The sequence below is a fragment of the Melanaphis sacchari genome, unplaced genomic scaffold (genome assembly GCF_002803265.2).
Source record: "Melanaphis sacchari strain LSU unplaced genomic scaffold, SCAv2.0 Contig10_pilon_pilon, whole genome shotgun sequence".
In the NCBI taxonomy this organism is placed as follows: Eukaryota; Metazoa; Arthropoda; class Insecta; order Hemiptera; family Aphididae; genus Melanaphis; species Melanaphis sacchari.
The window spans coordinates 1,149,223-1,177,170 of NW_020270420.1; the positions used below are offsets into that span (position 1 = coordinate 1,149,223).

The 27,948-nt window shown below is 26.8% G+C and overlaps 1 protein-coding gene across 1 annotated transcript; it reads left to right on the forward strand.

Moving 5' to 3' along the window:
- Positions 1-7,435: 7,435 nt before the first annotated feature.
- Positions 7,436-27,858, forward strand: LOC112603716 (EF-hand domain-containing protein D2 homolog). Its single transcript, XM_025352429.1, has 4 exons — positions 7,436-8,033; positions 25,241-25,388; positions 27,330-27,464; positions 27,579-27,858. The coding sequence occupies exons 1-4, from the start codon at positions 7,819-7,821 to the stop codon at positions 27,708-27,710; spliced, it is 630 nt and encodes a 209-aa protein (XP_025208214.1). The 5' UTR covers positions 7,436-7,818; the 3' UTR covers positions 27,711-27,858.
- The last annotated feature ends 90 nt before the right edge of the window (positions 27,859-27,948 follow it).

Below are 27,948 nucleotides of genomic sequence, written 5' to 3' on the forward strand. Positions count from 1 at the left end.
ATTTTAATTTAACTCAAAGCGCGCCCCTTATTTTACTGCGCCCTTGGCAAGCGCCCATGTCGCCAACCTCTAGTTACGGCACTGCTGTGAATTATGGAATATCCAGTGGTAGTGTGGTACTATACCGTATTCCTCTTAAAAGCCAGCTAAATATAATATTCAATAAAAGTTATAACATTGTTGGCAATATAAAAAAAACCTGTTTCCTTTTTAGATAACATTATAATGAATTATTAATAGTGTACAATAATTGACATTTCACTGGAACACGCGTAGTGTACACCAAACGTTATCAGCTGACACCTATTATTATTTATTATAGCTTAAAACCTACAAATAGTAAATACTAAATAGTAAATACCATGTATTTTTCTTGAAAAATATTATTTTCGATATAACGATATATCGTACAATACAAAATAATATCGATGTCGATAATTTGTCACGATATCGATATCGTTGCCCATCACTACTAATTACAGAATAAATTAAAAAAGGATAAGTGAGTATACAGCTCTGTTGTATGGTATCTATCTAGTAGATCTCTCTGATTGATGTACCTATTAAATTTGAATACAATGATATAGGTTCCACTGGTTTAAGTGTACCTTTGTACACGAAAAACGATTTTGAACGGGGACAGTTTAACAGTCTATAATCTATATCACTTAAGTATATATTTTTTTGATACTGTTATTAGATAAATTAATTAATTTTACTATAAAAGTAAAATAGTAGGTGGAATTAATTTTTATCCAAAACATTTCATTCAAAAATATCGTTTTGTGTAGGTATAAAATATAATAATTTACTTAAAAGCTTTATATCCTTACAAATAATGTTTACGCACTATAAAAAATAATGAACATCATTGATCATTAGGACATGTAATTTCGTCTAAATTTAAATCTAAATTGTCAATAAAAATAAATAGTGCTTACTGCTTAAATATTTTTTAGATTTTTTGATTTCTGTATAAACTACTTATGAAGAACTTAGTATTAAATCTTCAAACTTTAGTTAGTTATACAAATTGCATATTTTATACATTTTCAACTATAAAACAATTAGCAAATTTTTATGAGTTTGGCGATTTAAAAAAAAAAAAACTGAACTCTAAATGCTTATAAAAATAAAATGTGTTTGTATATTTTAAATATTATTAGTTATTAGTAATAACTTATAACTCATCTACGTAACGACAACTTATGTAGGAATTCGCATAATATTTGAAAGCACTTTGATTGAGTGAAAATTTTACTATTGACATTTAATTAAGTATAGAAATAAAACTAAAAAAATTTAATTTAAATTGTCGGCTATAAATAACTTAAAATGAGTTAAAACATTTTTAAAATTACACCAAGTATAGAAAATGATAGTATTCGTATTTAAATATTCAGTAAAAATCTTTAGTATCTATGGTTATTTGTTTTTGAATAACAACTAAAATTGTTTGAAGAGAAACAATTATTTTACAAATAAATATTATACTTGATAATATACCTAAACTTCAAAGGTTTGTAAAAACTTAACTTGATATTCCAGTAGGTAGAATTTTTTTTAAAATTTAGCTTGGAAAATCTAAACAGAATCATGTATTTAATTTTAAAATCTAAGATATAAAAAGATATTTTTTATGAACTTCTAATTAAAACTTATATTTTTTTCCTCAATATTTGAATTTTCATTTGTCAATAATTTGAGAAAGTAATAGTTAGTCAATCTACCTATTTTAATAACAACAACTTACAACTGCACTAATATACCATGTTATTTTGGTCATAAAATATATGAACATTGTGCAGTGCATACGACATAACGACATACTTACATACTAATTAAACTGTTAAAGATATACCTATAGGCTACTTAACATCTTTGGACTTTGCCATCATAATATTTTTATAATTTATATGGTATAGGCAATATAGACATAATATAGTTCTTATACATTTAAATATGTGCTATAAAGTATAAATAGGTTTTAAAATGATTATATTATTGTGCACGTTTTATTTAATAAATAATAGTACAGCAGGTATTAATAGGTGTTATAATAGTACATAAGTACCTAAGCAATTTGATGATAAATTATTTACTTCTAACCTAAAACAACAAACCGTTTAAAGAATACATTTATAAATTATAATAGTTTATAAGTTAAACGCTTAGAAATAAACAGTAGTATAATATTATTAATTATTATGTTCTATAACTATAGACTATATTGTATTGATTTCAACATGTTTGTCGAATAAAATGGAATTCTGAGTGTAATACATAAGTTCATAGAAAGGGTTTAATTAGCTCATTTTTATTTTAACGTATATACAATCGTAATATTACAAATTATATTGTATACCTATTTACTTTGCAATAACTATAATCTTTATGAAAACATAAATTCTAACTACCTAGGTCTGTAAGTTGTGCTATTAACTAAAAGTTTTGATTTGAAATTTGCTCAGTTAAATACATTTTTTTTATACCTTACACGTTTTAAAAAAATTATTTGGAGTAGTTTACATTTTAAACTATTTGTATATCTAATAGATAATTTTAATTTAATAAACCACATATATAACCAATAGATACTAATGTACTATATATATACAAGTAGGTATATTAAAATTATGAATCTTAGTGTATTATACTATGATTAGTTTTATTCCTGAAACAATAATTTTATAATAACTAAACATATAGTTTTAGAGATATTTTTATCATAAGATTAGTACTATCTTTTTGGTAAGCATTTTCTCATCACCTACATACTACTAACCGCTATTGAAATGTGACCATAGTCTTAAGATTTTTGATGATGACACGACCGCGTTGGCGGGTAAGACGAGCCGATATTCGACGTCTAGATTCTATAGCCGGTTTTTTTATTCGCATTTGCCTAAAACGTGACGTGAGATGACACCCGTTCCATGAGGTTTCGGTTAAAACGGCCAATAATCATTTTTTAAAGGCGCTTTTCCCTTAAATCAGTTAAATCTGTATAATATTATAATCAATATTTTATTTTTTATATGGGTATAATAAAAAACAATTGCGTTTATTTCACGGTGGTGTTTTATATTCTATACATGCATGTGCTCTTTTTTAAAAACCGACAAACTGTTCTTCTTATTCAACGGAGTGTTATTTTTTGTGGAGTTACCGCCGTGTGACGACAAACATGCAATATCTGATAAATTGATATTGGTTTAATATTTTTACAATTGATATAACGTCATTTCGTGTTGTCCCTAGGATATAAGATAACAAACATAATTTCCTACAGTGTAATTTCGGTTGCGGCAGTTATTATGTATATGCTTAAAGTATATTTATCTATTAACTCGAAATTTCAGGGTCTGTCAACAAAGCTAATCCCACTTTGATGCCAAGCCGTGCACGGATATTCATAATATTAAATATACGTTTCCTTGTACGTGTCTATGCCACGCATGGTAGGTACACCTTCCGGTTTGCACCCCAGACAATATGTCAAAGCGTAACGTTACAATATCACTAATTATATTACTATTAGATATAACGTATATACTTATATATCTCGCAATAGGTATTAGGTATTATTCTTATTTTTTACTTCAAAGATCATGTATGTCGTATACGCATAACGCTTGTTTATTCCAGTATATGTGCCGATGAGATTGTAGTGCAATTCGATATTGCAGCTCAGTGTGTGTATCATCCGTATATGCGAGCATTGAAATACATGATAATAATATATACATGCTGAAATTTTGTTCTATGTACTTGAATTTCACTATACTGTAAGTGCTCATATTGGCTTAGTAAAAATAAATATTTAAATTCATCCTTGTGACACATGTGTCTGCGTTTCATAGTAAATATATTATTATTATATACTGTACGTATAGTAGGTTGTAGGTTATAGATATAAACGTATAATTCAATAGTTTTCTTATATCATATAAGGTATGTCAGGTATGAAAATATAACATTATGTGTAGTATGCATATAGTATAATATATAACGTTTGTTCGCCGCGCACCGATGGAATAATGTATACACCTCGTGTAGGACAATACATGCATATAAGCAGAATAAGCACTGATTACGATACGTTTTTCTATAATTCATTAATTTTGTTTCACAGTAGGTAAATAACATAAATATATAAGTAGAGCGAACTCCATAAACAATTATTATAATACATACGAACAGGATATTTAGCGCGTAAATAGCGTACGGTTTTCTAGCATTGGCGCCAAAGTTGCACACAATCGCTCTCATTTAGACTACAGTAATTGCATAAAACTTAAACATAATAAAAATTTCAAAATTATCATGCTTCCGAAAATGTTAAGCCTACGGTTTGTGTGTTAAATGTGAACTAAATGGGCTATGTACATTGTACATGTAATACTTTGTTGATACTGAATATAGGTATATATAGATTTATAGTTACTTATAATTATATAAATAGGCTAGAACTTAGAAGCATAATATAATTTATTTTAGTATATGATAGTTATATTATGGGCTATGGGCCATAGTTATAAAAGTATCTAGTATACCTATCGAGTCAGATTTACAGTTTTACGTTTTACGTATTCGACCATCCCTCCTAATTATAATCCAATCGATTATGGTTGAGGTGCACAAGTCTCAAAAACAACCTTCACTGCGTCACTGCATATAATATAGGCACTGCACTCCGTATTATTAAGATAATAGCAATAATTAAGATTGTTACTTCTAGTTACCACCTAACCAGCCATCCTTTAAATGGATGCATAATAATGATATACTTCAGAGTAAACGTGGCGAGTGGTGACTATATTATGTGCGATGGACCGTTAAAATTCAAAACCTTATTTCTAGGCACGGTCACGGTGTATGCATTTTAAAAATTGATAACTGGCTATGTTATAACGCCCTGTAGTTTTTTTCGTACTGGTTTCGCTGACCTACCTGCGAATTGCAATGTCCATTATACGGTTTTCTGTGTTTATTTTATACATGTATAATGCATATGAGTAGCGAATGAAAATAAAACAATTAAATAATGTAAAATATAAGAAAAATATGTTTGAGAAATAGAAATATCTGAAAAAAATGTCTTATATGATGTTTTTGATTATTCTCGATATATCCAGGCCACAGAATAGCCATATCATATAGAAAAAAAAAAAATAAAAGAATATACACGAATGGACAGCCTTGTTAATACCATTATAGTGTAGACTATGTATAAAAACCATTTATGGACTTCATCAATAATAGTTATTTCTATAGATATTAATATATTTTACTACGTTTAAGGCGAGTATTGTATTTTTTTCTCAGTTTTTTTTTGTTACACGGTACAAAATTTGGATTTTGTGGTTATTAAAAATTTAAACATATAAATCGATAACACTTTTGATTTATTTTCATATAAACGTATAAAAAAATTATATATTTGTAATACCATTGAGCAATTAAAACTGGTAGACAATGGGTACTAATAGGCTATAAGGTTATAATATACCTTTAGGTACTATTGACATTTTATTAATGAAGCAAAAATATTTTTTTCAGATTCCAATCACACAATCAGAAGTACTTGTATGATATTTAAGTTCTATTGGTGCATGATATTTTTATTAAATTGTCAGAAAGTTGTTTTATTATTTTTATAAATAATAGTTGTATTATAACTACCTACTCCAAATAAACCTATTAAAGACATATTTCAAGTATCATGTATAAAAAAAAGAAAAAACATAAAATTTAAATATTTTAAGTTATACCTAACTATTAACATATAAAATAATTTTATAATTTCATTCAATATTAATTTTTTGTTTGTTTTATCTATTGTAACAATATTTGCAATGCACGTGTTAACGACTTTTAAAATCTTTTTATAAGTAATATTAAAAACTGGGTTATTATTTATTATTATTATTAATTAATACTTATTAATTATAATTATTCTTTTTTAAATAAATTATGAAATTGAAATAAAATATATAATCATTTTTAAAAGTTTAACTATATTTATAATAAGTAGTTTTGGTTTATTTGGATGTTATAAAAATGTTGTAAAAATCTAGTTTACAAATTCAAAATAACTCCAATAAAGAATTGGAGAGTTTTGTTTGTTGAAATTTATGGAAATTAAAGTATTAAATATAATACATTTAATGTATTTATAAATGGTAATTGGAAAACATTAATAAATATTAACCAGGAGATTAGTTCTGCGAATCAGAAATTCAAAATAATGCATCAACTATACACAGTTACTTAGATTGCATACAGCACCGCAGCACCGGATCTAGGGGGGGCAATCCAGGGCACGTGCCCCAGATACTAGTCATAAAGGGGCGCAAATTTTTAATTATGTAATAAGTAAAAAAAAAAAGGTTATTGATATAGAAGGGCGCCAATTTCATATTTTGCCCCGGGTTAAAAAAATGTTAGATCCGGCACTGGTTGCATACATCGATGATTAATTTAAATAATAAAATATCATGCACAATTAACTTATACGGATCAGTGATCACCTATATGACTAAGAATAAGTTATGAAATTCGAGTCTTTGACCACCCACTCGTATACCGACTAAAAAATGTAAATATTTACATAGTATTTCGACGTTTGTTTGTTGTACGCATCATATTGTTTACGCAATGTAGTTTAGGGTGTTCTGGAAACTACCAATCGATATTTAACAGCTTAATGTATTTATAAATTAAATGCATGTCGATGTCATTAGGTATATTATGTAAGTACTATATAGACATATAGTTACATGTTCTAAATTAAACTAGTCTCAGCTGCAGAGGGAGATACTAACCGAACAAATGAATATACTTATATACATACATAATATAATGGTCAGTAATCATATAAGCATCAACATAACACGTTTTACGTTCAATGTCGATCAGGACTTTCTGGACCACCCCGAGTCCAAACAATGCATTAAACGTATATGTTCAAAAACACGCTATAGCGTGATTTAATAGTGTAATGTGCCGTATTTGCAAAACTAGGTATCGGTAAAAAACCTCGCCATCGGTTATCGGCGCGTCTTACGGGCGGCAATAATCGATATCGCTCGCGCGTTACATAATAATGAATAATCTACATATATACAATTTAAACATTACCTATATAATATATTATATAAAATATTTAATTGTGCGTACAAATAAATATCATTATTGAGTATTGACGTGGTAATGTACACTGTACAACGGTTCGTTCTTGCAATAGTTCAAAATTTGACTTGGGCATTAACGACGGGGGCGGCAGCAGAGGGCGTACGAGAAAACCGTATCGACTGAACGCGCGAGACGTCGCCGCTGCCACGATGCGCGCACGCGCACATAAATCGCCGTACAGCAACCGGCGGCGCAAAAACGTCCGTGACGGGGCGAACGAGCGGCGGACCACTACCACACACAAACACACACGCACACGCTGCCGGCGACCGAGCCGCTGAATGCCGATAAAATAAAACGATTTACCCGGGCGCACACTCGGCGAATACTCCGCGAACGACTGTCGGACGATCAACATCTAAGCAGTGCGCGTCACGTCATTCACGATTTTACGATAATTATTTTAACGAATTTAATCGCATAACATCGGACGCCGTGAATATTAAAATACGTCTTGAACCGTCGTTTTGCATTGCGTTTCGTGATCATCGCTAATATTGCACCCGAACACACTACATAATACGCGGTTCCGTTTGCCTTGAAGCAGAAGCTTTACGGGACGACCGACAACACCTAGCTTTTCGTCGCCGTTAAACCCGTAATTCGTTTGTAGGATTCGCGATGGACAACATTTCGGTTTCGTCGGGGTCCTCGTCCGCTGACGGCGACGAACTGTCGGCCGTGCTCAACCGCCGGCAGAAGATCAACGAGGCGCTGGAAGACGGTAAACCAGTGCCGCCTCAGTTCAACAGGCGACCGTCCACAAAAAATGTGTACCTGGAGTTCAAAGAATTCTCGCGCAAGCAGATCAACGAATACGAGGCGACGTTCAAAAAGTGAGTTCAATAATTTCTTCCCAGATGTTAAAATAATTTATTGATGTCCGTGATCAGGTGCGAGTACAGGTATAATGATACATGACGATGTCTGTTATGCGTATAACGTTAGGTATATTTAAGTACTCGCGTGTATACTTACACGCATTTATTATTGCGTAAGCATGATATTATAATTGTTATTATATATTTATACGTCGTACTGTCTCTATTGGGGCGAGGGCGTGTTAACCCTCTCTCTGTCTTCCGCACCCCTTTTCGGTAAAGGGATGTGGTGATTGATAACGATTTATATGTATTTTTATTGTTCACGTAAACGCTTCGCCTTTGATGTCCGCAAATGTTGACGGTCGAAAAAGCCCATGATTATTACCTTCACACGGACTATTATTTGTTATTAAATATGATATATTTATCTACCGCTCGTATCGTAACAGCGAATCGAGATAGTCATTACTCATTAGTCATTACTTAAGTTATCGTTTTTGCGATTGCGGTGCGTTGTCGAAGTTTGAAAATAACTTTCGAACGGTTTTTCGGAACAGTTGCCGTTAGCTGATTACCGTTTGAGTTTTTTCTAAATTGTAAATCAAAATCATTGTAACATGTGATATTATGTCTTATATTCTTTTCATAATATTGTCTTAACACGATTATTGTTATTATTATTTACGACTACTTTACGCACAGTTTGCTCTGTCACACATGATACAAACCAATAATAAACATTTTTGACAACACAAACGGTGTACGAAAAATCATTATTATAAATTATAATATACCTAGTATGTCTGTAGGTACTAACTGTAATGATAATCATTAATCACGTATATCAATGTATGTGTTCTATATTAAACTCGTTTTTTTTACGGTGTGTGAAAAGGTCATAAGTTTTTTTTTTATTATATATATTTGATATTTTAACACTTTGTAATTTGAGGTAACTAATGAGATTGTATTAATAAGTATCTTATACACTATTATACTATTTAGTACTTTAATTTAACAGTTTTAATTTTTAAATAATAATAACATTAATTATCTATAGTTTGTTAATATTAAATTTTTGTGCGTATTTTTCTGATGCATTTACCATGTAAAATATTTTTAAAAATTTTTTTTTTCTTACATTTTTATTTCCTCGCAATTCATGAAATCATTAGATAATTTAAAATAATTTTATGCGTTTTTTAATCATCCTCGATGTTCAATTTCTATCTATGGCATACTTAAATTAAATTTCCATAACTATTATGTAGTATAGAACAAAAGTATGAATAATAAATACACGATACACCTATACACCTTTCATTAGATACCTGCGTTTAAAATTTAATTAGTGAAGGTTTTTAATTAACTATTTGAAAAATAAGAAAATAAAATACTTATACATAATACAATATATACAATCAGCGTTAGTTGTTATGCTGTAAATTGAAGCAAATCGAAGTAATATCAGCAATTTTTTTTTTTTAAATACGTATTTTAGGTTTAAAATAAAATAAAAGTCATGGCGTTAAAAAAAAAAACATCACCTACTATAGTAATAAATTTAACCGTTAGAATTTTACAACATAATATTACTATTTTTTATCTTAATAACTGTTTAATTACTTTGCTTAGTATTTTACTACGTGGAAAAATATTTGACTAAAATATTTGATGCAATAAAAGGCTCAACTTTGTTAACAATTTTTACTGAAAGAAATCGTTAGTATTATTTATTTTTATTCAATGGTTCTTTATAAAACGTGTCTTATCAACATATCTTTGCACTTTTTCTAGTTCTCATAAATTTAATGTTAAATTTGCGTACACTTTTCAATTTTATGTTGAATACATTTTACCATCGTTATGAAATTATTAAGATGTGATAATCTTAATACTTAAACTTGATTACATTTTTGTTTACCAATAACGTCAACCACTATTCGACTAATGGTGAACATAGACAGATGTTGAAATTAATCATAAAGTGAATGTTTTTGTTTACGTCAGAACAAATTATTTTTCTTATAGTTTCAATATATATATTATATACATATATACGTTTAAGAATAATATATATTCAAACGTAAAATCAACCGAGGACATAAGATTTTATAAAGATATTTTCATTAGTAAATAAATAAATAAAAATTGAAAAAGTGAAAATAGTGATTCTTAATATTTTATATAACACCTTTAACCTTTATATAATATACTTTTTATTTAAAATATTTTAGCCAAACTAACATGTTTTTGTGTTTAATTTTGTGAGATGTTTTTGATTATTTTATCAATACAATATTATTTTTAATTAAAAAAAAATATTTATCTTACCTACGAGTTATGATTACCATAGCAAGACTATCGTGCTTTTTAAATTTTTTCTGTCTTCTCCATTGACCGTTATAGACACGCGCTTAGTTATCTCTCATAATGTCAATGCCTATAATATATACTCGTGTTATAAACTCAAATTATACTATAAATAGGTATACTGTATAGTGTATACGGTATACCTATATAATAATGTATATATTATGACATTACGTCTGCCGTGAATGGTTTTTTCTATATAGTTGGTATTATACTATTATACAAAAAGACTTAACTCGGTAATTATTTTGATCATTAACCAATGCATTAACCGATGACATTACCACCTAATTTGATATAACCACAGTTATTAGTCTGTAAACAAAAAAAGAAAGGAAAACGGTATCAAACATAATTTTTTTATCGTTTATAAATAATATATTAATATATTGAGAATTATTATACGTTTTGGTCGAGGTTATTGCACTTATAATCATTATGTGTGATACATGACATGTATGCAAGTATAGTGTTGACGAAAATATTGTAAAAAATATTTTAAGCCTTGTGAAATCGTGTATATTTGTAAAAATCGATCCAATCCAAAAATAGCAATAATAATAAAAAAATAAGCACTTAAATAACTTCGTCTCATGTACCAAGTTTCTGCCTTATTTTAATCGCAAGTTCTATTTTACTCGTGTATCGATACGCCTACGTAATTGTCGTCACCCGCCGCACACGTTATATTGTTATTATAATATTAATGCGTACTGCGTTTTATTTTTGAAACTCTTAAATTTATAATATAATATTATGCACTATATACGCGCACATGTGTATACTGCAACAATGCATGCCATGAGAATTTTTTCGTTTAACTCCAGCGGAGAAAAGTAGAGAGAGAGAAAGAGTGAGAGAGTGAGAGAGAGAGAGAGAGAAAGGCTTCGTGTGATAACGTCTCGTTTAGACGCTTGTGTTTTGCTTCGTCTAATATATTATATGGAACCATGTATACAGATGGGGGATCAACATCGTTTATATTTATATAGGTACTATACCATATAATATGTCTATAGATATACAATGCTATGCTATGGGGGCATGCGTATTATGTTATACATTAAATTTGTTGTACGCACTACACATAAGTTATATTGTAATAATAATAATATAATATTGTAATATTATATTTAAACTTAGATATTGTATTCGATAAGTATAATACAAATATTATTATAATATAAATAGATACTTTACCAAAAAGATCTATTTTTTCAGCTAGTAAAAATTGTTTGGAAGTTTCTAAATGTATAACCTTCATGGCTGGTAATGCCGTGATGGATGATTTCGTGTTTTGTTGGAGGTTAGAAGTTAGTAGTGTGTCGATAAGACTACGATATAACTATAATACTATATCTATATGAGTATAATATGTTATATGATAATATGACTATTGACTAGTCTATAGCGATAATGCGCGTACCTCTACGCACGAGTCGAATCACATTTATATTTGATAATAAACTAATAATACGTTTTATCATTTTTATTATATTTTATTGTGATAATAATGATTACAGTGGTGGGAGTTTGGAAATTATTTACTATATTTTTGGTGTGATTTTCCCTAGTATGTAAAAAAACTATTTGAATTGAGAAAAATAGAAAAACAATTGTTAAAGAAAAAATCTCTGTTGAATGTTTAAACATTTTATTTTCAGTAGGCCGCGTAGTGTAAAATAGTAAAATACAATATGCCTATTTGTATTTGGTATATAGCTTATACTTTTATTAAAATACAATGTATCGTGTAGTATAGTATACACTATACTACACTAATCAGTAGGGCACGGATGTTGTTGCATTTGCAACTTTTCTTCTACCTTTCCAATTTATTGCTAAGTAAGTTTTAAATACGTTTCATGTAAGTACGAATTCAAATCTAAAAGTTTTAAGTGCAATTTTTTTGCAATTTTTGGAATATTTGGAATTTTATTGCAATTTTGTTGAATTTAATCATTTATACAACCATTTTAGCTATATTCGAAACTCGACAGTCGTATAGATAAGATAATACTTAAATATTTCCAGTATATAGAAATGCTCCACTTACATCAACCGACGTAGAACGAAGTTTTTCGAGGTATAAGAACTTATTGGCTCCAAATCAAAGAGCGTTCGAATTCGAAAATTTAAAACAAACACTTATAGTCCAATGCAATAAGGTTTAAAATTTAAAATATTTAATATGTTTAGAATACGTATAGATTATTAATTAATATTTATTATTATAAAATGTAAAAAATATATTTTTTGGTAGAATTAAAATAAAACATCTACAAATTATAACAAAACGTTGTAATTTTTAGTGCAATTTTTAATATTTTAAGTGCAATTTTCGGTATTTTTTAGTGCAATACTGCAATCAATTTCAGTAGTTTTTTACTACTACAACATCCGTGCCCTACTAATCAGTATACACTAATCAGCAATTAAATATATTAATCGTACAATTTTTGATACTCGTCAATTTATAAGCATTATATACGTTGATGACATTATTATAGTTATTCTTTGATAGTCATTGAACGTATCGCTAAATTAAATTCGTAAATCATATTTTGATATAGGACAAAATTATTTATTTTCCACCCAGTCCTTTGATAGCGCATTTTGAACTTAATATTTTAATCTATAGGTATATTCTATAGTATGTCTGTAATCTGTATATGCATGCCTGTACAAGTATCTACCGATTACCATATGTTGTCGGTTGCTAATACACTGTGTAATATTATATCTTATTAATTACCAATACTAATTCTATTAATTTTTATCATTAATTATGTTGAAAAATATGGAATATTTTTAAAATGTTTTTTTATATAATTTGAAGTTAAAACAAAACAAAAATTTAAAAAAATTCTATTTTTTATTATTTTTGGTCATTTTAATTTATATGTAGGGCTATAATAGGAAGTGGTTGTTGCGGCAATGGACCTAAATGGCCCGTAAAAGCCAAAAAAAAAAAAAAAAAAATAATAGGAAGTTCTATAGTACTTAAATATTTTTTTTTGGTAAATCATAGAACATCAAAAGTAAGATACAACTTTGTTTCATACTTTCTTAATGTAAAAGAAATTTTATTTTGCTAATTTATACATACTTACAGTTTTTAGTGCTATTTGCTAATTTAGATTTTTAAGTATTTTTTAAGGTATGTTTATATAATAAAAGAAATGAACAATTTAACTCCAATAGGGCATACAAATACGCAAACGAAAAAATGTATTTTGATTTTCACATAGTAGGTTTGTTATTGGTTAGTATCATCGATGATATCAGAAAATTTATTCTACTCATTTCTAATAATTTAGTTATTTTTAAAATTTATGTCAAAGGCATTTTATGCAATTATTAGATTCCAGTATTTACATTCTAGAGTTTATCTAAATACTTACTATCATATTTAAATAAAAAGTAAAAAATTTGCATTATTAAAAAAATCTAAAAATTCTTTTATATAGAAAAAAAAAAAAAAATTAAGAACAATTTTGTTGACAATTTTATTTTGTATATTTACCACTTTTTAATGTTTTCTTCCGATTATTTTTAGTATTTTTAAAATGCTAAAACGGATAATCGAATATCATTATATAGATTATTAATTCATGTCATTATAAAAAGTACAATTTACGTAGGTACTAAGGAGGTATAATGGCACGTCGAGTGTGTGTGAAAATCAGTGTGTCGAAGTGATGTAATTAGTATATTATCGTATTTATTATTTTTGTCGGGAAAATTAATATTGTTATTTGTTTATTTCGTTTTAGTATACCTACGAATTTAAACATCGTAAATATTTATCGCGAACGAATACTACCATATATAAACTATCGTCTTATCATCACTTTATATTATTGTTTAACATAAAATCGATACTAATTACATTGGCGCTGAGCCTTTTTTCCGTTTTTCTACATTACAATTGATGCAGGAATGCAGGATAACGTCATAATGGTATAAAACATGATGGTGCAAAATATTGGTTGAAGGTACTACTATCTATATTAATTATATTTATGCATTAAGTAGAATATATTATTTTACTATTCCATTATTCAGTGTTTTTATTGACAAAAATATGTTTAAATACTTTTATTATATAAAATATGTAGAATCTATTTTCATGGTTTTCAAATATCTAAAAAGTCTTAGTCACCTTCTCATCAAATATATATAGTGTAGAGTGTAGCTATACGTCATTGATTTTTCTATTCATAATATTATATGCATGACGTGTCAAGCAGGTTTTTATAAATTAATTCAATAATATGTATAAGTATAATTTATAGTATGAACTTAAATCGCTCATATAGTTAAAACTACATCTCTCTCGTACAAAAACATGACGTGTCAGATGTATTTACTGAAATGTATAATTATTCCATCGATTTTTGATTCATCATACATAGAGCATATCGCTATATCATAATATTATAAGTAATACATATATGATTATTTTGTGGAACAAAATACATTACTCCAATTTTTGCTCATGTAGGTCGATCGAATCGACATTTTGGCGTAAACACAAAACCCAATATAGTATCACATATAATATTTAGAAGTATTAAAAAATGTCGTTCGATAAGTCGCAGTAGTATTTAAAATGCTCCATTTGATGCGGGGGCGTGGATTTACGTATTCGCTACCTGTGTATAACTATAAAAATAATCCATATTGTGTAGGGTATAATATGTAAATAACGTATAATATATGTAAAGTAGATTTGGTGTTCGGCTAATACTGCGTCATCGGACTATACACGATAACCCTTTAAACCAGAAAGGGTAGATACATTTTAACTAATTTATCGATACAGTCATAAGTCATAATGATATACTTATTATAATTATTATACGTATTCTATTATTTATTATTCATTATATCGCGTGCATTGATATACGGGTTTACCTTGATTATTAGTTAACCTCTCAAATACAAAATATGATTAATCATACACATGACACAAACATTTAAAAATATATGTATGTATATATATATAGATAATATGTTATAATATATACACTAATCTATATGTATATTTGAACGGAATGACGCGAGTGACGTCATTGTCGCCATTTAGTTGTTCTTCTCTTGTTAAGATATTTAAGTATGTACGGTTACAATGTAATACAACGAACAATAATATAAATTATTTAAATATTATTTAGTCGATTTCGTATAAATAATAGCCAATAGATACTTATGTGTATTATAAATATAATAATTGTTAGACATGGTAAAAGTACGAATTAATATCGGTTAAACCTACAACTCCTATAATATATCGTAAAAGTTCGAAATATGTTAAAAACAAAATATCTGAATTAAACGTGATAAAAGTGAAATAAGCATTTGAAAAATAGTTCTAATTTAATTATAGACTTAGATTTATTTTATAAATAAATATAAATGCTTGAAAACAGTGATATTATTTAAATAAATACTATTATTGATGGTATAAAATCATAGATATGTTAATAAATGTTATAAGTAAGATAATTTTAAGTAATTTAATTACATATTTTTTTTTTTTTTGGTTTGTCTGTATTAAACACTTATTATAATATTTTTAAAATTAAAAATTAAATCATGAAAATTATGACCTATAAGCTAAATCTGAAACATGTTTATAATATAAAATAAAAATATAAAATTATTATATTATTATGTATTAGTATCTGCTGAACTCCGTGTCATCAATAATTGCATCTAAGACAAAGTTAAAAAAAAAATTTTTACTAACTATGAAATTTAGTTAAATGTGTCATTTATATATTCTAAAATTCTAGACTTTACTGATATTTATATACTTTAATTTTAATAAATAATTTATAATATATAATATACACATTTATATATTAATTAGTGGCGTTTAATTTATATTCATACCCTCAAGTCATAAACGTTATAATATGTATAAGATTGTGAATTGTATATTAAAATAAAATAATGTATTAATGTGTTATGTGAGCATAATATATATGATATAATGAAATTTTTATATTATACGTAGGTATTTAGTAATTATATACTATTTTATTTCGCGCTTTTTCGTTTGTTCACGCGCGAAAATATATGTGTGTGTGTACCGTTTGTGTTACTGTCGTACGCGAGTGTATATATTTATTTAATTATATAATAACAATATTGTTGTGCGTAGTGAAAACACCACTGCCGCGAACAATGGGTGAAAGGAAAACAATAGTTTTTACTTATTATAAAAAACAATACAATTCTTGAAAAACCCGCGTCTTTGGAAACTGTTTTCCTGGAGCGTGTGTGAAATGATTCGGGACGAAAGCCGTCGGTTAATATGTGTATCTAAAGCAATATATTATTCTGTACCTATATGCGGATTTCGTATTTTCGCGGTCAACGCGTTAAACTCATCCAAAATCAAATTGTATGGTAAATGAATTGCAGACCCGTCAATAATTAATTATACTAATTCTTTATTTAATCTTAACACCTCCGCCTGACCTTCAAATCCGTTGAAAAAACTACTGGCCCGACCCATTCAATATGTATATGTATTTAAGTACTTAAATAACACTATTGTCTCCCATTATGAATGTATGATGAATAGTGTTATAATAGTATTATGAATAATATCAATTATTGTAATTAATTATCATATGTTTTTTCGAGTTCACATCATATATTTATTTTTTTCTAAATGATTAATATCTCATAAAATGAACTCTTCGATAATACAATTATTCAATTGCCAATTTTAAAATATCTGTGGAATTACTTACCTGTGGTAGGCTATATTTATATTAACTATAATTTTATTACTAATATTCAATAAGTTAATATGTATTTTAAGTTTATCGTGAGTAGGCATACAGCTACAGCTGATTTCTTGCGCAAACACGTGACTGCGTGAGTTTATATTGTAGGTACAAGTATTTTGCGTAAGCCGTCTAATATGTAACCTCTACGGAATTACGAATATTCTGTAATCTCTGTATAAAGTATTATCATGTGAACACTAAACGCGTATTTTCGCGTTAAAACGATTAAATGAAGGGAAATTGAAGGTTAACTTGGAAACAAAACGTTATTACTGCAATTTATTTTAACTAATTTCACCGTTGAAAGCGAATTTCCTGTTAATTGTGTTTTCGTTAAAATATATAAACACGGAAATTTATGCTAATATGTGTATACCTACGTAATATAATATACTTGTCCGACTACAAAATACACTTACCTACTTTAAAGGACGAACCTTATTTCCAGTTTCACGTGTAGGTTTTACAAAAAACATCTCTTAAAAACGTAATAGAGCGCCACGCCACTGCTATATACGATGTATACCAGCTGTTATGCATTTTTATTTCATTATCAATTTAATAACATATTATATTTATATAATGTTGATGTATGTATAGGTGTGCGCGTGTTTGTATATTATATTGTATATAAATTATTGCTCAATATTTTCTTGTGATCTTTTATAAATGTTGTACGAGTGGGATATGCGAATATATAGTAGGTATTAAGTATTAACAGTAAAGCTGCATAATATTTACAAGAGTCTTCTATACAGATTTTTATCAGAATACGATTTGTATTCACTACATATATTTAGCATATACTCACGCGTATAGTTTATATTATACATACCAAATCCTATTTTAAAATCTTACGACAAAATTATAAAATAATATTTTGATATTTACATTATTATACTATTATTTATTATAAATGTACTAAATATATACAAAAAGGAAATTATTTTATTGATCAATTGTATATATTTACTCGGAATTATTTAATTCGTCTACGGATGTGAATCGGTTGAATAAATTTTAATAAATTTTCATTATATAGCCTATTAATCATATTATATTTATTACATGTAGTAATATTAAAATTTAGAACCTTACACAATAGTCCGAATAAATAGTAATGTATAACTAGTAGTAATCAATTTAATATTTATTATATCTACAAATTGTGTATTTTTAAAAGTCTAAAAATCGATGCTAGTCATTAAATTACCTAATTATAATAATGACAGTTGTCAGATGATCCCATTACAAGTAATTTAATTTATTGTGTAAGTAATGACTATATTATAAGTTATAATTTATAACTATATATATGTATTTAGTATATTGTTACTACTTATTATATTTTTGACTTGCATACAAATAAAGATAACATTTAGGTAAAACATTGTAGGTATATTTTGGTTTTTAAGAAAATATTAGCGCCAGTTTATTTTCTCCCTCTGACCCACGCATAACATAGACAAAACGTTTTCATATAATATTTTTTTTTAAATTATTTGAGTTATCTTAGAATAATATCACTTATTAGAAAAATTAAAGAGATTTCTTCCAAATGTGTATGAGATATCGATTTGTCTAAATATTGTCTCAAAACAATTTAATGACCATTTCAATTTATATAAGATTTAGGTACCTATATTTTATTTCTAAAATTTAACATAAAATCAATTAGGTAATAATAAAATATAAAATGTAAAAAAATATTATCTTATGTAAGTTAAGTAGTAGGTAATTTTATTCTACGAGTACTCAAAAATCATAAAAAAAAAAAAAAAATGATTTTTTGCTAATGTGTTTAATGTTTATCCATGTTGTCCGCGAGTTAGAGAAGAATACAAATATGACGCTCACTTCCTATTTATGTAAACATTTTTATATAAAGAATAAATGATTATATTTGATTCATCTAATGAAAATAAACAATTTTTATTATACAATAATCATTATAAAAATAATTAAGTAAGGTGATCAGATTTTACAGTTAGTTACCTTATGGCTAAGCTTTAATATTTATAAATGTTAATACCTATAGTCAATTTATGTTATTATTACGTTCATAATATTGCTCATACACAATACACATATGCTACACTGTATTTATGCAATTTAAAAAAATATTTATTAAAACATTGACGCACATCATACACTTGGATACTTTATCATATTTTCTTATAGGTTACTATGCAGAATAAACATATGCGATTAATAATTTATTTTAAGCACGGTAGATCTATAGCTGCCTTCTTTAAAATGTTTGTAGATATTTTATCTTGAATTAATGTTTTGACATTAACCAAGTTATACGTGATTTATATGCAAATATATAAACAAATACCAAATAGTATCGGTCTTGCATATACTGATTTAACAGATAAAAAAATTGATATACAATTATCATTTATCAAAGAAAAACTATGTATGATATAAAGAGTAAATATTTGTCTTATTTAAAAATAAAATATTAAAGTATAAAAATGTGACTTGGTTTAACATCGAAATATGTTTTACTTAAATAAACAACCAAATATTATTGAATATTGTAGGTTTGAAACTTATTCGTGTTTAAAATATTTAGACTTTATATAAATATTCTATTTACAATCACATAACTGACATAACCGATAACTGATCTGATCACGATCATTGTTTTCGTAAAACAAAATTAATTATATAATTGATTTTTATGACTTTGATATTTTTTTGAACAACAAAAAAAATCATAATGTTATAAATTATCTTCTAGCAGCTACCTGTCTATTCTATTGATTTTGAAACTAGGTTATAATATTTTATACTTTAAATTAGAGTTAAGTAGTAGCAATCGTTCAAGTTAAAACTATATAATATAATTTTGTCCATTATAAGTTGGAATTTTAGTTCTTTTATACAAAATGTAAGTATAGTATTAAAGGTAGTAGGTATTATATAATTTATAATAAATAATAAATATAATATGTACTAACCTAATAGTTCACTCGTTTTGAATTCTGCAAAATATCAGATGTAATTTTTATTTTTTTATTTGAAATCATAGTGATTAAATAGAATAATATAGCTTAAAACGTACATGACGTGTTCAACAATCTTTTTTTATGATTTTTTAATTATTAAAAACAAGTGATAATCATTTATCACTGTTATTACATGTTTAAAAATCTTTAATGTTTCTATTCATCATTACGTGTACAAACAAGTTCTATATTCATCTATACATTTTTTTTCTAACAATAAATTATATTGTCCATCAATTTATTATTCTTTTCTCACTGAAGAGGTAGCACGTGACTGATCAAGATTAAAAACCGATAAAAATATAAAATAATATGACACAAATATATCATATATATATTATATATATTACATAGAATTGAAAACATATATCATAAAATACTTGTATCATTATGGCAATGTTGCCAGAAGTTGGATGACGTTTACCGATAAAATTTATTTTTAACGGTAAGACTACGAATCATAATTGCTTAAAAGAAAAAAAATTCAACCATAACAATAACTGATATTCCAAGGTAAACATTTATACTCTTGGATAAAAAAGCACTGTTGTAGCAATATATAAGAAAGACTTATCCTGCATATATTGCATAGCTGTGATCATTTTCCGTAACATTTTTATTTCACAGCTGATTTAGAAAAAAAAAAAAATACGAATATATTGAATTATAAGCTTGATCATTGCATAACAGCATCGTTCTTAAACAAATACAGTATATGCAGCAAACATTTTTATTTTTTTTCAAAACTTGTAAAGGACCCGAGTTTCTCGCAAATTGAGCAATTTTATACCTACGTTCTAAATGTATAACATGTATATTATACAATATTTGTGGTGTCTTCCGTTTGTGGTTATCGATAGATTTCTATTTATTTCTATTTTTAACCATCGGCGGGTGTGATCTTGAAAGCTGAAACGGTGAGATATACATCCTATATGTATAGAAGACAGTACATTAAGCTACCTATATAATATAAAAAGTGTAATGTGCTATAATCGTACGCACACCTGCAATCATAATAATATATTATATACACGCACATTACAGTTTTCGATATCAAAATACACATATATGATACACACTGAAAATTATTATTCATTCACTCACATTATTTTTTGGTTTTTTAAAGCTCGAATCTGTGTTTTGATCGCAACAGCTGACGGCGACATCCTTTTTTTTCTTCTATAGCCATATTTAAATTATAATGTATTACACTTAGGTATATACTCTTATAATAGAATATTTTAATTACAATAAAAAACTGTGATATAAGCAATAGCTATATAATATTTATAATATTATTATATCTTATTTATAATGAAACAAATAATAATACTATTTAATATAATATAATTTATGATTTAATAAAGTGTATTATACATTTGAAACTGTTAAAATAGTCGTTAATTTACTCTGTTATTATAAGAAACAATCATCTTGTCAGCAATTTTGTGAGATAAAATGTATTTAAAATATTATAGATTGATAAACTTAGCTAATAATATTAATAATAATTTATTATTATTTATTGATGATTATAGTTATTGGTATAAGTACTGATAATAATATACTAAATTTCAATAACTGCAGTGTAATAATAGAGTTTAACTAAACCATATACAGTTATATACCTAGTATTCAAAACGTTTATGTACGAATAACACTTTAATTACTCATAGGAATAATTAAACTATGCTATAATTACTGTATGTATCTGCATCTACAAAACATATTGGTTATTACTGCAGCTAGGTTCTTATAAAGAGGTTCTCGAAAAAAAAAGTTATCTAGATTTTGGGGTTCTTTAAAAGTATATTAGTCATTCATAAAAATATTTATATTTATATAACAATTAATGCCCCAATATTTGGACAGTGCCCCTAATTTATTTTATTTTTTTTAACATATTAATGTACATTCTAATTTATTGTAAATTAAAAACTGTAAATAGATTCAAGTTGTATGAGTACACAACATCAATGTGCTAATTTATAGACATACGTTTTGAAGTTAAAAATAAAATGATGAAATGACAATTACACATAAAAAGAACAAAACACAATACTCAAAAAAAAAAAAAAAAACTTAATTGTGTGATAATTTTAGTTAAATAATTATAAATGAATTCTCCTATTTCCCATAATATTTTGAATTCGTCAATGACCATGTCGATTATTGATACTAGTTGCTAGTTATCGTTCAGTTAACATTAATAATTAACTATTAAGTCGATCTTGATGTATAGTACTCCTTAATTATTTTTTACTGTTGTAAATCTAGAAAATTTGCAGGAACGATTTGAATAATTAAACTGAATAAGTTGTAGTACAGAGAAAAATCCATTAAATGATTTTATGTAATTGTTTGTTTTCATATAACTTAGCCACAAATGTATTAATTCATTATTAGTAACTGGTTGAGATTTTATTATACCCTAAAAAAGATTGGTTCGCCCCATGCGCACGCCTATATGTTGTCAGCATGATAAAGGTAGGTACTAGGTACTAATAATATTAAAAGTTAAAACTAACAACGTCTGTATATAGTTTGATGATTAATGATGACTGATGAATATTATAGGTGGTATATTGATCAATCTGTAATAGTGGTGTAATATATTATTTTTATTAAATATATTTTACGAGTATAATTGATTTCAAAATCCTTCAAAAGTTTAAACCAGTGTTCCCTAATTTTTTTTTTACTCAACACTCTTTTTAGGTTTTCAAAATTTTCAAAATTAAAAAACCCACTAGAGAATAGTTTGGTACCACCCTCGTTGGAAATCGCTGCTTTAAACGACGCTATTAATTATTAGACTACATTTTTTTTGTATATTTTGTATAAAAATTAAATATTTGACAGGATTGTATAATATACCATTTATTGAAGCTGAGAAATCGACATTACGGAATTTACGATATCAGATTATACAATATAGTAACAAGTAACAACAACATAACATAAATAATTATAAACTTCCAAACTACCGGGTATAATAATATATGCTTGATTTTTTTTTTTATCTTTTACGGCCACTCAACGTGGCAGCAGAGAGATTGTTTTTGGTGCAATAACCTGAGACGGATGAGATAGTTATTATTGTTATTATTATTATATTTTTATTAATCGCGTATAACGATGAAATATAGTATAATAATATACAGCAAAAGAAATGGGGTTTAGCGAATGCACTGAAGTTTTAGACACTGAAAAAAAGTAAAAACGTTCGAATATTATGTGCATACTGTCCCGAAAATATACTTGTACCATTGTTTAACATTGATTATTGCGCAGTTTTTTAACGTATTGCGTTATGTTTACGAAACAGATTTCACGACGATAAAGATATTATCATAATCACGGCCCAATTTTATTGTAGTCATTGTTTCGCGATCGCCAGTATTATGTCTGAATAGAAGGTGTAAACAATATGAACATTTAAATAAAAATTTGTTTTTAAGGTGACGTTATAATATATTTGATAACAGTATCAAAACGAGAAACAGCGTTCAAACTCGCATTCAAAAATAAACACAATAGATAATTTTTAAATAATAAGTAGGAATTAGGCACCTATAATATCAAAGTGCACATATTATAGGTAATGACTAATGATATAAATACATTTTTTACTTGACATTTAGGTATAAATGATTTTTTCATTGTTAATATTCTTATTATTTCAGTAATATTTATTGATCAACAATAGTCGCAAATGAATGATGAATGTATATATTTTATTTGTTATGCAACTTACAAACTGGTACTAGTTAATAGTTATAATGACGGATTTTCCGGGTTCATTGCAAAAAGTCGTTAAAATCGATTTCTATATATATTGTTGTGTACACAATATGTAATTATAGACTAGTTAGACTGTATGAGAGAGGTACATTATTATACAATAAAAAAAAAAAAAATTGATATACAAAACTTTGGAAATTTTTCTTATAATGTACGAATGTTAATAATTATTGATTATCATATCATGTTCAAAAATAAAATATATCACATTTCCGATATTGATTTCACAATTCAATTAATTTTACGAACGATATGATGGACTAAATAAATATGTTTGATGTGTTTTCTTAAATGATAAAGGTATTACTCTTACCATTTTTATTATTATTTTTTATTCAAAGATAATGTTACTTGGGGTGCCTAAATATTAATCGAATGCTCATATTTATTATTAGTTGTATATTTTATTTTACTCGAATTTATGAAAAGGTTTGGTAAATGTTAACCTAAGATCTAATAATTTTTATTTTTTATATGGTCGCTATGATTGCAAATTTGTTATTATTTCTTATCTGACCTTATTTTGATAATCTTAGTATATGATCAATATTAATAAGTAAAAGCACCCATGAACGTACCTGCAGGTATATTGTATTTTGTTATTTGGTGCATAATAGACAGTAGCTCATCGACCATCGTGCTTCACAGTTAACGGAAAAAATACGCTTACTTCAAATTCATAAATCAGATTAATTATTATGTATAGCCGTTTCATAGCAAATTTTGTTGTTTTTTTTCTATTCAGTAACAATAATATTAAGTTTCCAAAAAAATACGTGTAATTGTTTAGTTTTTTTTTTCACGATAACAATTTATTAAAAAAAAACGATTATCAAATGATTATAAATAAATAAAGTGGACAGTAAATCACAATTATAACGAAAATCATAGTAAGATAGATATTAATTGCCATTGCGTATTCGTATTCTACTTGTACTAAAGAATAATCATTATAATAATCATTGGTGTAACTAGACCGCATCATTAATTGATGGCAAAGAGGGCGCTTGAAAAAACAATACAAAAAAAAAAAAATGTTCACATTTAATTCTTGGAAGACAAAAATTAAAATATTAAAAATAAATAAAAGTATTTACGAATTAGCTATAATGTCTACGATTATCTAATTTTTTTTATACATTTTGGTATATTGTAAATATATACATTGCCATAATTTATTGGTATTAAAAGACGTTTCTCAACTTTTTTTTAGATTCGATACCGGTAAAGATGGATACTTAGACTTGGGAGAGTTGAAACGGATGATGGAAAAGCTGGGTGTTCCTCAAACTCACCTGGCACTCAAAGCCATGATCAAGGAAGTGGACGAAGACGGTGACGATAAGATAAGTTTTCGAGAAGTATGTATATACACCTATATAATATACACATATATTTATAAGTAATTACTTAGTGAGCATTACTATTTATGTTAGCATTTAAAATATTTCAAAGATACATAACTACCAAAAAATGATTGTATTAAATATAAAAATGTCGATTTATTAAGAAATATAATATACTCGTGTATTATTTATTATGAAACTTCTCAAATTTAACAACTATGCTTGCATATTATATTTTTATGTATATTTTAATATTTTAATAAAGAGACTAAAGAGTATAATAAATGTACTTGTACAACATTTAAGTTTTAAACGATTCCATAAATTGAAGTTTTTAGAAAATATAATCATTTGCTATAAGTTAGAACGATATTTTATAAGGAAGCTTAGCTGGTCTGTTTTCGGATACTATAAGCACTATAACATGGACAAAAGACGTTACCAGCCGTGGGCACGTCTGTAATAAAACGGTATCTGTAAATAATATAATACTGTCGGACACTCGACACGTTTTTATAATAATAATTATATTATATAAAGTATTAATAATATGCGTTTGAAAAATAAACACAAATAATTTAATAAAACTCTAACCAGTAACCACGCTAAAATGTTAAATTCTCTATTCTATACACACAATACATTATTATTTTAAAATTTTTGTCTGTATAAACTATAAGCTTTCCCATATTGTCTATATTACATTATAAAATAAATATTTTGTTTTCTGTTAATAATTTAAAACGAAGAAAAAAGTAGTATTTTATTTGAAATTAAAAACCTAGTAAAATAACACATAAAACATTACCTATTACGTAACATACTTTTATATGAATAATTTCTGTCTATACATAAATGTCTATAGATAGCCAGTTAGGTGTATAAATGCGTTTGTTTCTTTTTTTATACCATGTTTATTTTATGCATAAATGTTGTAATTCTCTTCTCTATGACGAGACAACAATAATGATCTATCGTAACAATTGTATAGTGCATAGTAACTACCTTTCTATCTAATAAATGCGATGTATATATATAAGAGTTTATGAAATTTGGAGGTTTTATAAGACTTTCTCCGCGGATGCAGCTTGTTTGAGTTCTATTGGGATAACATTTATGTATTATGACATTGCGTAGTATTAAAGTTAACATTATCTGATGAGAGTGATAAAAAAAAATAAAAATTAAAATATAATTAATTTTATTTCTTTTATTTGTTCCACGCATACCTGATACTAACACGGAGTCAAAGCAACATAATATATAATATAATATTACGTGTGTATACAATAAACCGTACATATTTTCATAAAAACTAAATCAATACAAACTTAAAAATTAAAATTATATCCAAAATCGATTAATTGTTCACAAAATGCACAGGCCATCATTATGGTTTGTTTAATTTTTGTTAATTTACTAATAAAAATACTCAAGACCTGTAATCTAAATATGCAATCCCTTCATTCTTTGACATAATAGGGGCCCATGTTCTGCAAGTGCGAGCTAAGAGAATTCATGTTAAATTATGATTTTAATAATTCTCAAGAAATAAAATTTTAAAATTAAGACATGCAATGAGCACATGGTTGAATATTAAGAAAAAAAAGAACATCGTATATATTTATAATTTATATGTATACATCTTTAAGCCGATTTTTTGGAGACAATTTCACGACATAGAATTGTATTGCGAGTGTTTATAGCTTTGTATAATTATCGCTCTATAAATAAAGATAAATAATTACATCTATAGAATTACTTACGTAGGTAAAATGCAAATTAAAGGTAATATAGCAAAACTTATTTTATTTTCATCAAAGTTCCGTATTAGACGAGCAATATTCCAACAGCTATGTTATGTTACACAGCTTAACCTACTTACTGCGTACAATTTTGTGTAAATAAAAACATATATCGATTATTATGTCATAATTGTTTCATGTTTGTGTACAGTTTTTGCTGATCTACCGCAAAGCGTACGACGGTTCGTTGCCCCTGGACTGCGGCCTCAACGAGCTGGCTCGACTGACGGAAATCAACGTTGACGAAGTCGGCGTGATCGGCGCCAAAGAGTTTTTCGAGGCCAAGGTATATAAAACGATCGAACAGTTTTGCGTACACAATTAACTATTTATATTTGATTATAATTGATATTATTGTTTGTTACTGTTATGCTAAAATGCGTTCCGCACATATTTGCAGATCGAGTATCAAGGCATAGCGAACCGGTTCGAGTACGAACTACGACAGGAAATAGAAGAGAAAAAACGATCAGAGGACGAGATGTCCAAGCGTAAAATTGCGTTCAAGGAGAAGACTGCCATTTTTCAATAACTCCTTCGGGAAAACCATTTCTCCCCCTCCCCCAATTTAATTTCCTATTTAACTACCCTCACGGCGACGATTGTGTATAATACCTAACCTATATATTATTATTGTGTATAATATATTTTTGATGTTAAGGTTTAACCTTAAATATTAATTTTTTATAATCATCATTATTTATTATTTGAAAACTCACTACACCTATACCTATATATTATAATTTATACATTAAGTACGATCGATTATT

Excerpts from the sequence above, each read along its gene's own strand:
- LOC112603716 (XM_025352429.1), top strand. The coding sequence starts at position 7,819 with ATGGACAACATTTCGGTTTCGTCGGGGTCCTCGTCCGCTGACGGCGAC. Across the intron at positions 8,034-25,240 it reads TACGAGGCGACGTTCAAAAA|ATTCGATACCGGTAAAGATG; the intron begins GTGAGTTCAATA and ends ACTTTTTTTTAG. Across the intron at positions 25,389-27,329 it reads ATAAGATAAGTTTTCGAGAA|TTTTTGCTGATCTACCGCAA; the intron begins GTATGTATATAC and ends GTTTGTGTACAG.